Source organism: Eretmochelys imbricata, chromosome 14 (assembly GCF_965152235.1).
Source record: "Eretmochelys imbricata isolate rEreImb1 chromosome 14, rEreImb1.hap1, whole genome shotgun sequence".
In the NCBI taxonomy this organism is placed as follows: domain Eukaryota; kingdom Metazoa; phylum Chordata; order Testudines; family Cheloniidae; genus Eretmochelys; species Eretmochelys imbricata.
In genome coordinates, this window is record NC_135585.1 from 14,392,489 (window position 1) to 14,413,219 (window position 20,731).

Here is a 20,731-nt window from a genome sequence, read left to right on the forward strand (position 1 = left end):
CTTAATGTATTTATGCTCAACACCCGTGTAAGGCAGGGCAGTTCTGTTATCCCCATTGTACAGATGCGGAACTGAGGCACGGAGACACCAAGTGACTTGCCCAAGGTCACACAAGAAGTCTGCGGGACAGCAGCGATATGAACGCGGGCCTCCCACCTCCTAGGCCAGCACCCTAATCACTGAACCATCCTTCCCCTTCGCATGTGATTGACTCAGGTACTTAGTTGTAAGTGGAGAATGGACAGAGATATCTGGGGAGAGCTAAGGTTGGTTGTGGATCCTTACCCTCAAATGTCCAGGCTTTCAAAGGTTTACGATCCCAATGGTCTAATAACGGTATTTTAAAATTGATTAATACTCCCTACTTTAATGGTATCTTAAAGGGATTTTTAAAACGTGGGAATTAACTGAGTCTGAGATGGCTACTGTTGTGTGGGAGGTGAAAAGGGGAGGAGTAAGGAACCAGGCCACTGTACCTCATGGCAGGTGAGCTCCCTTTGAAGTGCAGCGCTGCACTCTGAACAGCTGAACCCACGAAGAAAGCGGGAGAGGAAAGCAGAAGCGGACAGGGCATCATTTCAGACAGGGAGGCAGCCACCCCGCCCACAGGAAAATCTTGTAATCATCTTTCCTAGGCTGGCCACCTAATGCAGCAGGAGAGCCGAGTCTCAGAGCAGACAAAGTAGAGACACAGAAGGCTAATGAGCCGCTCGCTCTTTCAGGCCAGGGATCACTGCTTCATCAAATGTCGGTGGTCGCTCAGCCCTAGCAATTCTCTACTGCACTTGCTGTACTACTTAGGAGTTACAGTACTGGCTTCACAGCGCCACCTAATGGACAGACTGTAATTGGGAAATGAAGTTTACTGCAGACATTTAATTGCCCTGGTCCCTGAAGACACAGAGAAAGAGCAGAGTGAAGACAAGGGGAAAGGAAGCCAGCTCTCCATCCTGAAATGAATTAACTCGGTCATGGACAGATGACATGCAGCCAGCTGTGGAATGGGCAGTTCAGAGGAACTGCAAACATGAGATGAATTGTCATAATCTTCAATAAAAGTCCTTCATCTGCCTGAGATATTAAAACCTAGATCTTGACCTCTTGCGCATCCTTAATGGTCCTATGGCACTTCCTGGAGGGCATTAGCCCCAGGCCTGGGCCAAATTCCTACCTAAAATCCCCCTCAGTTATTTGTCCCTTCCTAAAACCTGGCATGGAGCCCTGCTGGTACAGAACTGACTATTGCAACCCATCCTACAGGCAAGTGTGTACTCCCCGTACCATGTACACAGCCAGCACAGTGCTTTGGGATTAACATCCAAGGTGAACTCTGTAGACATGAACTAAGCGTTTACCACCACCCACTACAAGCAAGAAAGGTCTGGCCCATCACATCATGTTGCAGGCAAATACATGACTCACAATGCATTTCAATTGTTTCCTCTATTGTTATGTTCCCGTATGCCCAGCACCAAAGCAGGGCAGAGAGCAATTTCATTACCTTCTAGTCAACAGCCTTGCCAAAAAAAGCTTAATCACTTTTCCAAATCCAGAATCCATGTAATCTCCAGATCAGAATTTAACATTAGAAATGCATCATCCTTATGACATAACAGGAGTCACGTCACACAAACAGCTGTTCAACAAGCTTTATTGCTAATTTGCATATATGTTTCCAGCAGTCATCACATTTCCTGAGTTTCTTAATGAGTTTGCAAATGAGATTTAAAAAGAGATGAGGCCCAGATCTGTCTTGTCTAAAACTGGACAAACGCTGAGCATGGAAATACAATCTGGAACCTCCCAGCAGACAGGTGTCCACATTGCAACAAAACAGCACCACAAATGATAAATTTTAGCAGAGACACCAAGAGTTGCATGAGGACAGTGATTTAACTCCCCTAACACCCGTAGGCCTGGTCTACAGGAGACACATTTACAAGGGGGCTCTGCTGATATCATAAAAAAACTGATCTGAACAGTTTACATGTGACATAAATGGAGTCTCAGCCATTCAGGTATCCCTACAGGTCAAGGAGAAAGCACATTAGCAGAGAGGAAGTCTGCACTGACACTGTCCACGCTATACTTCTTCTGTAGCAAAAGAGAGGATATTAGTCTCTAGGGGCTCTCTGTCTAGCAGTAAAACCTGGAATCATTTAAAACATGATAGATTTGGTCAAAGAGGAAAAGGGGAGCATTTAATAATCTTTAAAACATACAGACTACATAAAAAAGCAGAAAGGCCAAGAGGTTGCTGCTAGTCGCAATCAGGGCAGGCTGCACCTCTGAAATACTAATGCACAGATGATTCTGGATACTCTGGGACAAGTCAATTATATATTTACTAATTGCCCCCCCACCCCCAGGCTAAAAAAATAAAATAACCCAAGCCTGGTCTAGGTTTCCATCATTAAGTGCTACTGAGCAGATGAGGACTCTCCAGAATTTATTGACACAGACTGCGTAGTAAAGTTGGCAGACAGACAGCGGATGAGAAGCAGTGCCCTGCATTTGCACAGCTCTTCGGCTAGCTGCAGTTCTAGGCTGGCCAGCCAGCCCTAAAATTAATGCAGACAGAGATTAAGAGGTTGGACTCTTAAAAATGTAGCTCCAACTTCACCTTCCTCTTCCTGAAAGGGCTTAGTTATAGGTGATTTAAAGAGAGAAAATAACTTGCTCAGACTCTGACACAGGTTACAAGGAAATAAAGCCATTTGGCTTCAGGCTTTTGGTGTGAATGGAAAGGTGACTGTCACTCATTTTCTCACTGGCTTTAAAGGTGCAGTAAAATTTCTTTGGAACTAGCAGAGGAGAGCAGCGATCCAGGGCCTCTCACTCTAAGCGGCACCCGGTCCAACTAAGCAGTTAATGCCCAAGTGACTCCAACTACAGCGAGCTCCCAGATGACTGCAGTGACCCCCTATAGGGCTGACACAGGCAGAAAAAGTAGCTGGAGTCAAGACTGTAGGCTGTAAAGACCTGGAGTCAGTCAATAGCACATGGCCTTGTGTAAACTCATGTCCGCTTTGAGAATCCAGAGTCAGTTCCAGCTCACTACTGGACACCTCCACAGGCCCCTGGAGCCACCCACCTTCTCCCATGCCATCCAAGAACAGCAATCAGTTCTGACTGTGCCAATCTTCCATGGCAGGCAAGGCCAGCAGCAAATGGGACTTGCTGAGGAGATGCAGGGGATACATGGTGGATCTGTCAATTTCTTGCACCCAGAGGGCTGTGAATAGGCATCTTCAGTGACCGATCAACTGCAGCATCTCCCGAGGATCCACTAGCTTCTCCCGAGGTTTGCCAGCCAGCTTGCCTCTTGCCACTTCAGCAGCATCTATCTTCTCCCAGTCTGAGAAGGTAACTGGATGGACCCCTGGTGTTATAACAAAAGAGAAAGCATAGGTCCATCTATCCCAAATGAACAAGAATGAAACATGTAAGCAAACAGAAGAGCCAGAACCTTGCAAACACAAGCACCTTCAAAACTCAGCAGCACAAAGGCAGTTATAAGACAGGCTCCAGAGATCCAGTCAAATCTGACTAGTCAGACACTTGCAAGCCATAACAACATTCAGTGCAGCACTCACCCAGGGGAAACTGCCTTGGTTCACTTAAAACGTCTTGAACTGTCGGAGGGAAGCACACTTGAACCGAAAGTCTTTAAATACAGCAGCAGTAAATACCCTCTGGGGTGTTTTAATCTGTCCCCAAATGTGCCTGGAAGGATTGCTATGAAAGCCATTCAACATCAACAGCCGCGCTGTTTATGCAGCTGACAATGACACTTTACCCAAGGACTGTGCTGATTTTAAATGGCCCTTGCCTAGCACCTGTGCGCGGCCCTGCAATGACTTTTAAACCTTAAAAATTACATTTAAATTAGGAGAATTGCAGTCCCCCACCTGTGGGGTTGGTTTTTTTAAGTAATAAAAAGCAGGTTGGGACACATCGTTTTACACACTCTGCTTCCATAAATACCATGAGGAAATCACTGACACAAGATAGAGGCTAAGAGTTAAGTGTGATTCAAACAGAGATTAAACAGTTGTATGAAGAATAAAAACAGTTTACATTTACATTAGACAAGATACAAAAATTAAAGGACAGAAGCCCTCATGCTTCAGGGCATAAGTCAATAATAAATCAGAGTGTTAGGAAGAAAATTTCTCTCCAGACAGACAGTTATGGAATAGCCTACTAGGGGATTACTTGCACAATCTGGTGTTTGCTACTACAAGATACACGGTACTGAATTAAGATGACTGGCCTGAACTGGTGTGATCATTCCTATGAGCATAAGTGCAACAGGGCTCAAGGAGAAATCTGTCATAGGAAAGACTCTGAGAACAGGCCGCCTCCTGGGATGAACAACAGGGTAGAAATTTCTCTCTAAATCACTGACTTAAATATGGATTAGATTCATAGAAAGCGGGAGCTATATTTGAGGACTGTTGGGTATCATCTATGCAATGAGTTTGATGATCTCAGACCATAGAAGATTTGTATTCACACCAAGGAATCTACCAGCACAACCGGCATCCTTGCTGGTCACCTCAGCAGGGAAACCTCAGCAGGGTTTAGCAGCCCATGGAAAGAACTCCTCTCGCATTCTTGGAGGTGGTTCTTCCGGTTTAGGACTGAAGCATTATGGAAGGTGCAGCATTGGTGGGGAGCTCATGCTGTCCTTGAACAGACCAGTGGGTAACAGAATCTCAGACCCAGGACTGTCACCTTTCTCTACAATATATTCACTGTAACCACTTATAAGCTTCGTATACAAGGTTCCACGTTATGTTAACAATAAGCAGAAGTGCTCAAAATAGCACTCCTGAGGTGCGCTGCAAGCACCCAACTTGGTCTCTCCGTATTCTGCACCATTAGGCAGTCCATCTTATTCTTGCTTCAGTGAGGGTTGTAAATTGTAATTAAAATGCATCATATAATTTTCACACTATTTTTTAAATTTAAAAAAGACTGTTCCTGGCAAAAAGCAAAGGGGATAAAGAGACTTGAGAAATGCTTCAGATGTCTAATCAGCAAGTGAAGTCTAACTCAGACGTTACAAAAACGAATGCTAAGAGGAGTGGATGGAATTTAAACATGGGTAGCATCCATACAAATGAAAGCACCAGGAATAGAGAGCACACGGTGCAAGCTTTGTCCACTCAGCCTTGCCCATGCAATTAAATCCTGACGCTCAGTACTGTGATCTTATTACTGCACGTGTCCCGTGCAGACTGACAGTTAGACCAGCGTGTGTGGCATTTGTTCTCTCCCACCGCTCCCCAAAGAGACGAGGGGAAGAGAAATGTCCACTACAGACTGAGACAAGATCAAACCCTTTTCCTTAGTCAAATTAGAGCCCATGCTCCAGATTTCAGGAGACAGTTCATTAACCCATTGTCTCAGCCTAGAACTTTTGCCTGAGTTTGCTGGAAGGAGGTTGGCTGGCTCATACATCTATGTTCATGGCTACAGATGCTCACACACAAGGACTCGTGTACGCACGTTCACAGACCTCGACTATGCAGGATGCTCCTCACAGACTTGAAGCCTTCCTTGGAGTTGGAAAGCTTCAGCAACCCCGACTGGAGATCTTCTAGCACGGACTGGGCTGTGTCAAAGCTATCGTTCATGGTGGTGATAATCACCCCTGTGGGTCCCCTCTTCACCCAGCCACTGCAGTACAGACCTGTAACAACATGTTACTCAAAGTCTGACATGTTCTGACGCAATCCCCAGCACACACATAGGGATAGAGTCCAGCAGACTCCCCAAACACAGCTGTCTCTTCAGCTTGAAGGGACTCCAAGAGTTAGCTATAGATCTACATTTCCCTATCAAACTTCCTATAGGCATGTTCCCCTCCACCCCACCCACACTCATAAGCTCTGTTACCCGAACACTACACACAAGGAAACCTCAACACTGAGCGTTAATACTAACCTGGTGCCCCCTGAACCCTGCCCAGGCTGTTGGGGATGATCCCCAGTTTGGGGTCAAATGGTATTGAAGAGTCAAGTGGGAGGCTCCGGTAGCCAATGCTGCTGAGGATCAACCCACATTCAAGCTCCTCCACTTCTCCAGTGGGGACAGCTCTGGCGGACTCGCCTGAACCCTACATAACCCAGGGAGGGAGAGGGAAGAAAGAAAAGAGTTAGAGAGCCTGTAATGCAAATGCAGTTGAGAGTCTTCTCGCCCAAGAGAAACAGCAACATCTCCCTTCTACCTCCTGGATTCACTAGCAATCCCGTTACTGGATATTAGTAGGCTGAGTTATTGGAGTGTTCTCCCATTGCAACCTTCAATACCAAGGGACAGAAAGTTTCCTTTGTATCAGAAACAGCTCCTGGAGGAGACCTAGGGCTGACTTCCCAAGAATCTGTCATTCCAGCTGCTCAGACGGCAGGCAGTTCTGCTGGTTCTAATTAGACCAGGAGTATCAAGCTGTCTTTAGATTAACGCAGAAGGGCTGCCCAGAGATCTCCCGATCCAAGTGGATGCAACAGACTTTTACTCATCTCCCAGCAACACAGAACCAAGCATGGGGAGGGCAAATCCTTTAGAGAGAACTTTGAGTCCATACTTCCAGCCTGGTGACGGCCATTCGGATGCCTCTTGCTTGCTTCCCATCAGCAGCGGGCAGTACCTCCAGTGGGCTGCACCGGAATTTCAAGCCCCACTCTTTGGTTGCTGATGCCCAACGACTGGCCTCTCTCTCACCAGGTTTCTCCAGGGCCGATTTGACCATCAGCTCGGTCAGACGCTTCCTGGGTCTGGGAACATCTAAAATTTAAAAGAGCAAGGCAGGAACATAAGGAACCCTGAACAGAGGTCTGCCAGTCTCTAAAGGGGGACCACGCAAGGAGGAGAGTCTGGACCAATGTACAGTTAATGCTAAAGAATTACATCCAGTCAGCATCTGCAAGCCTCTAAACCATGAATAAGGCAGATTGCTGCTGTGCCAGGCACAGCTGGGACTTTGTGGCTTTTGACAAAGCTGTTCCAATCTCTGAATTCAACAGTTTGAGAAGAAAGTCCAAGGGCACCTTAGAACCCAACTCTCCTTTCAGTTTAGCTTGGAACATGGGCTTTCAGACCTGGAGTCTCCTTCACTGAAAGTCACACACTGACCCTGCCCTTCATGATCCATCTCCCCATCACTCCCCAACAGTCCATTTAATGCTGTTACAAGCTTGAGCAGAAAAACTACACTGGAACGTGCTGCAGGTAAGAGCTGGGTGTCCATTTCCTCTAGACACAGGTGGTGTTGCAGCTCTCTTGCTGCTAGCCATCCTTGAATACTCGCCACCAGGGCTACCCTGCTACTGTTTCAGCCTGTTGACCTTCTGGTCACTGTGGCTTAGCCAGGTGGAACTCATGTGCTAGTCAATCAGGGTATTGCAAGGCTTTTTCCATAGCCTTATGGTCTAGCAAGCGAGTGAGGGCAAAGGGGAAGAAGAAATTAGCTCTCTCATTACAGCCCAATAGACCATAACAACTGCATCCACTCAGGTGCCAACACAGTAAGGCAGAAATCAGAGACTGGTTTCCAAGATGCCAGAGCGATGAGGAGAGGGTAAAGTTGTTCACTGGTTTTGTTTAGTTTAGCAACAGGATTGGAAAGTAGGGTAAGGCCCCCTGGCCTCATCCTTCATCTCCAAGAGCTGCCCCGGATAGAACCTATGGGTATTCACCCCACCATAGAAATCTCACCATCCAACCTGTGTTGTGCTGGGCAGACTTTCCTCACCTTTAATAACATCGCCAAGGCCTGTAAAATCAGCGGGGTCCAGGAGAGGTCTGGTACCAGGCAGGTTTATCATCTCCCGCAACTCCTGGGAACGTCAGACAGGAAGACGTGATGCCTCACTGTGCCGTGTGTAGATGAGGCAGAGAAGCCATAAGAACAGCACAGATCCAAAAGAGAAGCCATTTCCACCAGACAGGCGGCACAGGCCAGCAACTCCTGATTTATAGATAGGAGGCCGAGTTCAGCATGTGGGCACAGTAACCAGGATGCCGGCATTCAGGCATTCACGTGCCTTCTTGTAGACCTTTGAAGCCACAATCAGTAGATTCAACACCTCATGTTGAATTAACTAGAAGGGGGGCTTCGGGTTAGATTTACAGTCATAGCAAATCCTGTTACATTACAGTACCCTTAAGCTCAAACAAGTATATTTTACCTTTATGGTGAAAGCTACCTGGAGGGGCCCCCTCCTCCCAACAAGCCACACACGCTTGACCTTACTGCAGGCTATGGCTGCCAAGGAGCCTTCAGTTATATCAGTCTTCTGCAAGACAAAGATGTGACAATGAATGAGGGTGGTGGGAGAGATAGGAAGGCACAGTGCAGGAAGTTGAAAACAACAGGGCATCTGCTTGCGCAGAAAAAGCCACCTCCCTTTCCAGGGATGGTTTTCACAGCTAACGCCTTAACACAGCACTCACTGAAAATACTGTCTGCAATCCTTACACAGTTAACAGGGTAACACCTTACTGAGCAGCCTCAAGGGAAATCTCCCTTCTTTAAAAGCCTTTTAAGAGGATGCTAAAAAAAACTAAACAAAACACACACAACCCCAAATCAGTCAGCCATTTAAAGCTTGGGGCCAACAGGGCAAGGATCCTCACCTTTCTAATCTCCTCTGCTGTAGGGATTCACACAGGGGCATTTGGTGACTTGCCCCTTTACCCTTCCCTACAATGGAAGGAACTCCTCTATTGACTTAGACCAGAGGTGGGCAAACTTTTTGGCCTGAGGGCCACGTCGGGGTTCCGAAACTGTTTGGAGGGCCGCGTAGGGAAGCCTGTGCCTCCCCAAACAGCCTGGCCCCTGCCCCCTTTCTGCCCCCTCCCACTTCCCGCCCTCTGACTGCCCCCTTCAGAACTCCCAACCCATCCAACCCCCCCGCTCCTTGTCTCCTGACTGCCCCGACCCCTATCCACACCCCCGCCCCGACAGGCCCCGTGGGACTCCCACACCTATCCAACCACCCCCTGCTCCCTGTCTGCTCCCCGGGACCCCCCTGCCCCTTATCCAACCCCCCCACTCCCTGCCCCCTTACCATGCCGCTCAGAGCAGCAGGACGGGCAGCCACGTCGCCCGGCCAAAGCCGGCCACGCCACCGCACTGCCCAGCAGGAGCTCGCAGCCCTGCCGCCCAGAGCACTGGTGGCACAGCAAGCTGAGGCTGCGGGGGAGGGGTGACAGCAAGGGAGGAGCCAGGGGCCAGCCTCCCCGGCCAGGAGCTCAAGGGCCAGGCAGGATAGTCCCGCAGGCTGGATGTGGCCCATGGGCCATAGTTTGCCCACCTCTGACTTAGACAGTGATGGGATCTATACCAGCATCACTGAAAACGTGGCTTAGGGTTGTAGAATAAAATGCTTAGCGAAGTCTCCTTACAACAGAAAAGAATTGAGACGGGCAGTTCTGCTCAGGAGGGCAGACTAATTAGAGATTCCAGCTGGATGGTACCTCAAAGGGTTCCGGATCTGATTTGCTCAGTTCAGAAGTCAAAATATGTTTTTTTCCTAACCATCAGCATCACAAGCTAGACAATGTGAAAAGCCCAGCAGGACTCTTTTCTGCCTCTTCCTTCCCCTTCCGATAAAGATTCTGCAAACAGACCTCGTGGACGGTTTTACTGATGATGCCCGAGGTGCAACAAACTTCCAGACTCACTCGCTTGTAGCGGGATTAGCTCCACAGAGATAAAAGCAGGGAAGAACCTACATTCACCACAAAAAAGGACCAAATCTGACCAAGGCACAAAGTCGGCTTTGGGAACGTTACACTTCATAGACAAGTGCCATGTCCCCCTTGTGCCGGGGCTGAGTACCGCCTCTGGTCCCAAAGACCACATCATTTGAAGCACAGCTCCCACTTCCCAATCAGTGTTGCTATGTAAGGCCTCTAAAAATTGGCGAAGTCCCAAGCTTTTTTAAATTTAGTCATGAATGTTGGAGGGAGTAGTTGAGTTTCAATCAGCCTCTTTTCAGTTCCGGAGGGACAGAAAGCTCTGGGAGGCCCTTGCTGCTAACATCTGGGGCAGCAGCTGTATGCAGCAGCTGCTGCCAACAAGCTTCCAGCTATCAAACTGGGAGCATGGTAGGGAAAAGATCTAAGAGGCTGGAGAGCAGGCACATCGGGTACTGCTGAGGCTGTTGCTACCACTAAGAGCCTGGGAAGCAGAGATGCATGGGGAAGAGGCACACCCTTTCCAAAAGAGAGAAACAGGCTAAACTTCTGACCCCGCAGCAGCTCCAGCTGGGGGCAGGCTGCAGTTCCCTCTTTGTCACTTGCAAGGAGAAAGGGCCAGAGCCTCATTCATTGCCTTTAAAAAACTGTCAGAGTTTGAGGTTGTGAGAGACAAAGTAAAGTGATGATCTCCAAACCAGGAAGGGCCATGAGTGCTACAGGAGAGGCCAGCTGGCTCTGGGAGAATCCCAGCCAGATTTTTGCATTCCCTAGCTCTTGGGTATGTAAGGAGAACGTTTCACACTGGGGAAAGCTCTAAAGCATTGTAGACTGGATTGGAGCATGGTGTTTTCCTTGCCTTTTTTTAAGGGCACCAAATATGCTTTTTCCACCATCCCAGCTGCTGGTGCCATCAGCTGGATCCTAATGCTGAGTCCATGACTCCCCCAATCACTCCCATAGCAACGCTTGGATACTACAAACCTAGGACTACAACTCCCTTGCAGGGAAGAGCCAGAGGGGAAGCAGGCTGTGAGGGAGAAAGGCTCTGCTTGAAAACAAAACCCAAAGATGAGTATACATGTGGTTGTTTTAATCAGCTATTTTGTCTGGGTTTCCCTCTTACATCAAACCCTAATGAACTTGAAGTTGAATTCTGGCCCTTCACGCAAACTCTGCACCTTGCGTTCTATATTTTACAGCACCTCCCTCAACTCACCCTGAGTATATCGAGTGGAGACAGCAGAACTCGGGCAACATCCAGAGCCACATTCCCCTGCCCCATGACCACGGCTGTCTCGCTGCTTAGGTCAGGCTTCAGCTGTGTAGAGAGAGAGATCTGAATAGTACATTCAACACCCAGTCGATCCTGGCATCATCACCACACTTAAGGCTGGTTCTCTCCATCCCCTCCTTGTTAGAAAGGCAGAAGTTTCTTCTGCCTCCTGTTTCACTCTAGCTGCCATTCTAACCCAGATAAAGGGGCCCAGGTAGGCCGAACAGTCATTCCCTCAGATGCAGTTGCCTGGTGTGGCTTTGTCACAATGGCTAGTTTGCAACACATTCAGTTATTTCCCCAGCCTGCATCTCTTTCAGTGTATCCTGGGCCCCCACTCCTGTAGATCTCCTGGATTCCATCTCTCACAGGGAAGCTCTGAGAGTCTATTATTTTGAGAAGCCAGCTTAATCCCCCCAGCCCTAAAAGTGTCCCTTTTGGGCTTCCCTATGTCCTTTCCAAGAAGTGCTGGCAATCTATAGAGCTGGCTAATCCTCTCACTGAGATGAAAATTGTTCACATTTTTAACAGCAGAGGAGGATTTAATTTTGTGTCTGCTAATCTTTTTCGATTGCAAGCCTTTCGGACAGGCACTAATCCAGAGTTGGATGACTGAATACAGATGCACGGAGAGCACAGAGTCTCCGACAGGAAAAAACAAACCCTTACATCTCTGTTCTCAGGCAGTCCATTGTACCAGCCCACAAATGCTCTTGCTGAATAAACCCCTGAGAGGTTCTCCCCTGGGATTCCAAGGATCCGGTTATCCTCAGCACCATAGCTCTGCAGAGACAGAAGCAACATTCCCATAGTCATACACATGCCACTGCATGGAGGTATAAATATCACACGCCATGCAAATCTCCAGCCCCACGAACACAATACAGAGGAGCCATTGCTCAGCGGTTGTATCTCTTGGATACTGTACCGCTGCCACTCACCGTAATATCCAGGCACCTCCTGGGGTAGTAGATCAGCACAGCAAAGACCCTAGTGAGTTTTGTGGAATTACCGGCTCTTCTCGGCTTGCAGGAAGCCCTGCTCATCACACTAGTCTAGCCATGCTGGATTATGTCAGACACAGAGGTGTGATGAGGGAGAGTGGTGTTTTCAAGCTGCTTTTTTAGGGCAAGAGCAACATGAACCTGGAGAAATGGTAACTGTGCATCTCCTCCTCTGGGACCCACCTCTCACTCCCCAAATAGCCATAAAGCCTGTCGCTTTTTAGACTAGCAGCTATTTTCTCCAATGTCTTGGCAGGAAGGAGAACTATGGCGGACTATGCCACAGACACACGCACTCCCCAGGGCACCGGACTCAGAACGATAGTTCCAGTCAGGAGGGGAGTTTCTTGCCATTCTGCAATGGAAAACAAGGAACAGACATTTCCCTCCTACTCGCTCAGCCATTCCTCTATGGGACAGGATAGGATACAGTCCGCCACAGAGGTGAACTGTCCGCAGATCAGCAACACGCTATGGGATGTGCACGTCAGGTTGAATGGCTACAGGAAATATTCACCGGCACAGCTACTCAGAGATTGAAACACCCTCTTCTTTCACTGAAATAGAGCGAATTTCATCCCCCACCACCTCAGACCTGACACTGTTCACTTCATGCTCAGGAGAAAGGGCAGTTCATTGGTTAGAACACTAATCTGTGACTGGCGAGATGGGGATTCAGTTCCCTGCTCTACCTCAGACCTCCAGTGTGACCTTGGGCAAGTCACTTAGCCTTTCTGTGCCTTGGTTTCCCACCAGCCCTGCCCTGCCAGACAGGGGTGTTGTAAAGATAAATCATGAGGAGCTAAGACACTACAGTGATGGAGAACATATAAATACCTAAGAGAGGTAGATTCCCTCTCCTTTAAAAACTAAACTTGACAGGAAGGGCTAAACTGTGGGGGAATCCAACAGACTCAATACCCCAAAACTCGGTAGGAAGGAGTGAAGCACGCTGGATCTGATCGCGATGCCACCCCAGTCCTTTCCCCACTAGACACAAGGACCATTAACCCACCAGCACCACTGCGTGATAAGCCCGCTGCAGCTCCTTCACCGTCACGTCCTTCCCGATAGTGACGTTCCCATAATAGGAACAGCGATCGGAATGTGCCGTCTGCGTAAACGTGTTGATTACATTCTGTTGGATCAAAAGAACTTTTAAAGGGTGTGAATTTAACAGCCACACAGCACATCCCACAAAGCACAGCAGCATGGTCTGGGGATGTATAGGTCCGCAATGCCCCCACGTGGCCTTGAAGCGAGAGGTCAGTGTCTCTCTCTCTAATTCATGCTGGCTGTTCCAGGACGCGTAGCTCTTATCTGACAAAGGCTTGAATATTTCATTTTAAAATAAACAGTTACCCACAGCTTGGCACCACGTCAGTCAGATCTGTCGAAAGGAAGCGATAAATGGCAAAAGAAATAGGAACAAAAAAAAAAAAAAGATCCAATCACTGCTAGTGCGAGTTTGCCCCTTGGAAGAAACACTTGGCTGGAAGTTTTGCTAACTTGAATTTTGCCCCTTGAACAGCCCTCACCAGGATCAAGAGGAACAACTCAAAGTTCCAGCTGTTCTTGTTCCGTGCTACTGAACAATCCCAGCATGGACCTATTGCCACAGATATCCTTGCCTGACACTCCCAGCTTTTAATATGAAAGCTCTTTCTTGAAATTAGACTGTGCAGCAATTTATTCTTACGTGCACCTCCCCCCATTTCCGAACTTTTCCCCTCACTTTAGTCATCAATGTCTCTGCTTCCTAGTACCTTTGTCCATTCAGCAAACACCACTTCTGTCCTTGGAATGCCTGACCAGACCTAGTCTGGCAACAGAAAACAGGCCCCACTACAGAGAGAGAATCCCCTACAAACAAGAATTGCACCCCATCACTGGCACTTCTTATACCTCTCTTGAGAGGACCTATGACTCGTCTCAGCTCACAATGGTGTAAGCGGACCACCACATCCAGTTCACAACTCTTGGACAAAGCTACCGACACGGACTCTCCATTTCCACCACCCCTCGATCCCATGAGGCAATGGGAAAGCCAGTACTAACTTTGACTTCAGGGTGGTCTGGTGCCACTCCAAAACGAACAAGGCCGAAGGGAACTGGCAGCTTCTCATAAATATCCACCTGGGCCAGTCTGTGGTGCTAGAGAAGAGGAGAAAGTTCACAGTTACAATGTAAGCAGCCAAGAGAGAAAAAAAGCACACAACCTAAGTGGCTAACAACAGGGGCCCAACATCAACCTCCTGCTGTGGAAACTGGTTGCACATCAAGAGACACTGATCTTTCTGAATCTGCAGGCACAGTTAAATTCAGGAGAGTGCTTTAGCATCTCAGAAAAAAGGAGAGTCGTGCTGGGAGTCTGTAGTTCAGTGGCGCCCAGCGAAACTCCCTGAACACTGAGATCATCATGCATGGAAGGAAGGCAAGATATGGCCTATCCTGTGTGTCCCTACAGTCTTTATCAAGGGTCTGCTTTTACTTCTGAATGCACAGATCACAGAACATCTGGCAAATCCAGCTGGGGCAAGAACATACACATCACCGCAGCTGTATTTTAGTTTAATTTTGGTTGTAAGGTGTTGCATTCAGATAGCAAGGAGGAGCATACAATGGTGACAAAAGCCCCTTTGATTACATAAGAGTAGCTGCCATAACACCACTCACATTTTCAAGACAACCACCTAAATAAAAAGTAAATTACTGTGCACAGAGTGCTGGCATAGAATAAAGGAAATTAGGCCAGCCAGTCTATTCCCATCCTCGTTTAAAAAAAAGAGTATGTGGGCACCAGATACAAAATATTGCACATTTCTAGTATATTTCAGGCTTGTAAGCAAAACTCTCCTGTGTTCTGCTAAACCACACTGTCAGGTTGGGATACTGTGGATTTTGCCAGCCTGCCCCAATAGAAAGAGGAAAGGAATTATTTAAAGAAACTTAACAGGGGGAATCTATATTCTAACCTGAGGATTTATTAACTTGCACCAATAGACTATGGCTGGTTTGGTTTTTGTGCAATAACTATTTTATCTTAGGACATGCCCACTAGGTCAGTGAAAGGAATATGAGATGTTGCAAAACCTTGCCAGCAGAGATCCATGTCTGACCAGCCCATCATGGAGAGTTTGGCACTGGGTATTTAAGCAATTGCTGCAGAAGTACATTGGGTGAAAGATGCCCCAGATTTCACCCCTTCGGCCCCCCAACAGCAGTTAACAATGTCGGCCGAGATCCTAAAATCTTACTGCCGATTATACACATTTTAGGTTTGTAGCTGGTATGTATTTTAGACACAGTCAGATTTTTTGCTTTAAGTACTTCGTTAGCAGCTAGTATTTTGAGACCGTGTATCTCTCGTGCTATTTGTGGAGATTAAGCCCTGAAATTTGTTCCTGAAGTTGGCTAAAATGCAGAGTATTATACCACAGTATGCTCAAGTGTACTTCAGAGACAGCAAAAAGCAAGTAACCTCACTTGATTAAGCAACTGTGGATGTGATTTATCACTAGCACCACTCGGCAGGTTTTGTAATCTATTCTCATCACCAGACCAATAACTGATCGGCTGAGGTTCTGACATTTACTGTTAAGTGAAATTTGTTTGTTCATTTGTTTGGCTTAGTCAATATGGAGAAGGACCTAAAACAATTCTCCCTGGTTACCTTTATTTATAGATGAATGTCACCAGCATTTTCTGGAATAAAAATTTTAGAAGCCCAGTAGACAGATATTTGTGGTGTATCTTATTACAGAAGCATAGTTTTGTCCCAATATATAGTGACAGCCTTATAGGCTTGATGGGGACAGCCCAACACAGTGCAGTCACCAGGGGAATCATCCCCTGTATTGTGGGATGTCTACAGCCCACATGCCAGGAAGCAAGATGCTGAATATCTCCTCTTATGTTGAACGGAAGCCAGTTACCTTCAGGAGGTGCTGGGCAGTGTAAAACCCAGCAGGTCCACTCCCCACAACACATATCTGAGGAGCGAGAGCAGCTGTAGAAAGCAGCCTGCTGAAACCTGAGCAAAGAGCACAAAAGCAGAGTCAATGAGCAGAGAAAATACCACCCTTGACATAAATGCCTTAATCCTGCTAGGATTTCCCATGCATACTGGCTGGACCTCAGAACTGGGAGGGGTGCTAAAGGCTTCTAAGAGCTAGTCCCTCTGCATTAAGCAAACAAAGGACTTAGAACCAATTAAAACGGAGGGATGGAAGTTACCCTTAGGAACACGTATACAATGAAAAGGAAAGGAAAGCCACCAACAGGAAAACATCAGGGATGTGCCCAGGGATTCTGCTAGGTAACAGACCTTTCCTTTCAAAGGGCATCTTTACTGAAGGGGGGCATAGGATGACTCCCCTTGTGATGATTTCATCTTTAAGTCCCTTTCAGCGCTCCATTCTGCACAGCGGGCTGGATACTACGGCTTCCCCTTCCACCACTGACTTTGTTATCAGGTGGGGCTAGGAGGAAACGATCTTGCTGCCCACCACTTGAGATTTTCCTCCTGAGTGACAAGCCCAACAAAAGATCTCACTGTCACGGCAATCTAGCGCCTCGCATTCCCCACACTGCAGGCTATTCAGAGAACAGGTCATCAATAAACTTTAATGTGATCCGATTAAATAGCCACCAGAAGGGCTGGAGACAATAGTGATTTCAGTCATAGTCCAGCATGGCCTTGGCAGTCAGCTGAAAAGTACAAAAAGACATTCAAAGCAAAAATGCATTGGGGTCAAATGCCAGGGACTACAATTCCCTGCCAAACCCTGATATTTTCCTTCAGTGCCCTTGATATTTATATCTATTTTAGGAAGCAGTTACCCAGCTCCACTGTACCTGTAGAGTCAACTGGACTCTTTTAGAAATGGAGTGTGTCTGGGGAAGGTAGTTAGCCCAAAGGAGTAGGAGTCAGGAGTCCTGGATTACATTCCAGACTCCGACATTGGCTTGCTTTGGGACTTTGCCTCTTGATGCCACTGTTCGCCTACCTGTAAATCAAGTAGAGAAATTCCTGCCTACCTCACAAGGAAACTGGGACTTCCTTAATTAATATTTTAATTAAAGCACTTTGATGACTTCAGAGGAATGGCAAAACAGAAGTGCAAGATAGGAACAGAATTTTCTCCTCTGAAAGGAGGAGGGTATATGCTTGCAGGGGTAGCTAATTTTTCATGAATCTATGCCTGGTGAATGGCGACAGCCGGACGTCCTTGGAGACTGAAATCCTCTCTCTACAAAACAGCTACGGCACATGCAATGGCAATGCAAGTGTCCTCCCCATTCCACCCCGACAAGTTGATTCACCCTGACCTAGGAGGACAGAAAGTAGTTCAGTTTCCATGGTCCATTCAGACTTCAGCTTCTCTGCTGAAACTACAGACCAGGGTCCCAAGTTACTATCGTCCATATCTCAAAAACCACCATCATGGCGATTTGTTCATTGAGTACTGGACTGAACCAGCTCATTCTGCCAAGGCCTTTCAGCAGTAGTCAGATGGCAACAATTTCGTCACTACTGACCTGAGCTTAAACCACCAATGGGTCTCTGTATCCTACTAACAAACAACCCACCAAAGCACACAGTCCTACGTCCAAATGTACAGGTATTTAACAAGGAAGGGGGCTCTCGCTCTCAAAATGCTAACTGATATGGCAGTGTCTTCCAAACAGGCATCACTACAGAGTACTTTTACTTCTATTCACCCGAGATGTTACTAACATCAGGAAATTGGTGGTTTATTTACAACACTATTTTTTATTGGACAGGGTTACTTTAAAGAATGTGAACCTTTGCACTCAAGTTACAGGACAGGAATCAAAGGAAGAGTTGATCGTAGCTTTGAAAGTCATAGCTAAATCTACTCTAACTTCTATTATTTCTATTTTTCATTACATAAAAGTCCCTCAAAACCTCTCTCCATTACCCCTCTCTGGATCTTTGCCATCTCTGCTCTCTTTTTCATAAACGGAGGTAATAAACTGGACCACACAGGATGTATTGTTTCAGACAATATCATTTTTTTAATATGTCTCCTCCCTTCAACAAAACACTGAGCATCTTAGTATTATTGTTTAAATTAGACAGATACTGAACACAGGACAGATATCTGCACTGAGCTCTCTCTCCCCTTACTTCCAAATCTTCTTCTGGAAAAAGTCTTGCAAGTTCAGAGCCCAGCAGCAGAGGAGAAGTTTGAGGTAAGTTTTACTAACATGCATTGCTGTATATGTATCCAGTTGAACTTTATCTCCCCTTACATTGCTCACTCTCCCCCCATTGTGTCCAAATCCACCTCACAAGTCTGCAGTGGTTTTGGTTGCTTTGTTTTTAATCAGCTAAAACAATTTAATGTCATGAGCAGTCTTGCTAACCACTCCTACATCACCGAGGACCACGTTTCCAGGAGGGATTGTGGCTACTCAACTTGAGACACATGGGGCCTGACTATGGACGTGCAAAGCACCCACAACTCCAGCTGAAATCAATAGTTGTTGCGGGTATTCAGCTCTTCCAAAAAATCAGGCCCAAAGGGGCCTCAAGGGGGGACTCCGCTTTATTAACTCTTTCCGAGAGCGAACAGCTTCAAGGTCACAACTTTATTTGGGAGACAGGATCTGTGTTTTGGCCATTTCAGGGTAGGCCTATTCTGTCCTTCCCTTGGACTATCACTTCCCTGAGCGAAAGCTCAGGCATCCTTGGAATCAGCTCAAGCTCCTTTTGTGAACACAGGCTTCACCTTAGTTACTTCCCGGGCTTCACAACCAGCTGATGTTCCTATGGGTCTGGACATCAAAGTGTCAAGTAGATCTTTTGCCCCTTCTTTCCTCATTTCGATCTCATTGTCACATTGCTTCTTGCATTCCCTCAGCTACATAGCCCACATTCCCCTGCACCCCTAAATTCTCAAGTCATTGACTCCATAGCTCAGCTCCTACCACAATGATGCTCTCCCAGGCTCCCCGGTCCCTCTATAGCCAGGCTCCCATCTCCCCCCGGGTCCCTCTATAACCAGGTTCCCCAGTCCCTCTATAGCAGTGGTTCTGAAACATGGCTTCGCGTACCCCTTGGCGTACACAAAGGTCTTCCAAGGGTTACATCAACTGCTCTAGATATTTGCCTAGTTTTACACCAGGCAACATAAAAAAGCACTAGTAAAGTCCATACAACTAAAATTTCATACAGACACTGACTTGTTTACACTGCTCTATAGAGTATAAACTGAAATGTAAATACAATCTTTATATTCCAATTGATTTATTTATAAATATATGGCAAAACTGAGAGTCAGCTATTTTGCAATAATAGTGCGGTGATACTTTTGTATTTTTATGTCTGATTTTGTAACCAGTTGTTTTTAAGTGGGGTGAAACTTGGAGTAACCAAGGCAAATCAGACTCCTGAAAGAGGGACTGTAGTTTGGAAGGATTGAAAGCCACTGCTCTATAGCCAGGCTCCCATGCGCCCCCGGTCCCCTACGGCCAGGCTCCCGTGCGCCCCCCCCGCCCCCACCGGTCCCCTACGGCCAGGCTCCCGTGCCCCCCCCACCGCCCCCGGTCCCCTACGGCCAGGCTCCCGTGCCCCCCCCACCGCCCCCGGTCCCCTACGGCCAGGCTCCCGTGGCCCCCCCCCGGGTCCCCTACGGCCAGGCTCCCGTGGCCCCCCACCGCCCCCGGTCCCCTACGGCCAGGCTCCCGTGGCCCCCCACCGCCCCCGGTCCCCTACGGCCAGGCTCCCGTGCGCCCCCCACCGCCCCCGGTCCCCTACGGCCAGGCTCCCGTGCGCCCCCCACCGCCCCCGGTCCCCTACGGCCAGGCTCCCGTGCGCCCCCCACCGCCCCCGGTCCCCTACGGCCAGGCTCCCGTGCGCCCCCCACCGCCCCCGGTCCCCTACGGCCAGGCTCCCGTGCGCCCCCCCACCGGTCCCCTGTGGCCAGGCTCCCGTGCGGCCCCCCCACCGGTTCCCTCCGGCCAGGCTCCCGTGCGCCCCCCCCCCCACCGGTCCCCTACGGCCAGGCTCCCGTGGCCCCCCCCCACCGGTCCCCTACGGCCAGGCTCCCGTGGCCCCCCCCCACCGGTCCCCTACGGCCAGGCTCCCGTGGCCCCCCCCCACCGGTCCCCTACGGCCAGGCTCCCGTGCGCCCCCCACCGCCCCCGGTCCCCTACGGCCAGGCTCCCGTGCGCCCCCCACCGCCCCCGGTCCCCTACGGCCAGGCTCCCGTGCGCCCCCCACCGCCCCCGGTCCCCTATGGCCAGGCTCCCGTGCCCCCCCCCCGGGTCCCCTACGGCCAGGCTCCCGTGCGCCCCCCCACTGGTCCCCTACGGCCAGGCTCCCGTGCTCCCCCCGCCCCCGTCCCCCAGGAGCCAGTCTCCCATGGCCCCCGGTCCCCTACGGCCAGGCTCTGTGCCCCCGCTCTCCGGCCCAGGCCCCGGCCCAGGCGCAGCGAACGAACGGCCCCCTTACCCGTGAGGCGGCGGAGGCGAGACCCCCACTCCCAGCAGACGCGGCCGCAGCTCGAACCCATGCTGAGGGACCGCGCTCGGAGCGCCCCACCCACTAGAGACAAGACACTGCCTCTGCCGCCACCCCTGCGGCCGGGCAGCAACGCGACTGCACGCTGCGTCCGCCTTAGCCAATCAAGTGGCGGAGAGCCCCTTCGATTAGCATAGCTCCGCTCCCACGCACTCAGAAACATGTCACTAGTGTAATTAGCATAACTAC

At 48.9% G+C, this 20,731-nt stretch overlaps 1 protein-coding gene across 2 annotated transcripts; it reads right to left on the reverse strand.

Moving 5' to 3' along the window:
• Positions 1-1,662: 1,662 nt before the first annotated feature.
• Positions 1,663-20,601, reverse strand: FDXR (ferredoxin reductase). Of its 2 annotated transcripts, none has more exons than XM_077833377.1 (12): positions 20,474-20,601; positions 15,927-16,024; positions 14,050-14,145; positions 13,007-13,129; positions 11,657-11,770; positions 10,931-11,032; positions 8,199-8,303; positions 7,763-7,847; positions 6,596-6,795; positions 5,956-6,127; positions 5,528-5,701; positions 1,663-3,382 (listed from the first exon to the last, which is right to left on the reverse strand). In XM_077833377.1, the coding sequence occupies exons 1-12, from the start codon at positions 20,532-20,534 to the stop codon at positions 3,252-3,254; spliced, it is 1,461 nt and encodes a 486-aa protein (XP_077689503.1). In that variant the 5' UTR covers positions 20,535-20,601; the 3' UTR covers positions 1,663-3,251. The 2 variants fall into 2 exon arrangements, with proteins under 2 accessions (XP_077689503.1, XP_077689502.1); XM_077833376.1 differs by having other exon boundaries at positions 8,199-8,306.
• Positions 20,602-20,731: the final 130 nt, after the last annotated feature.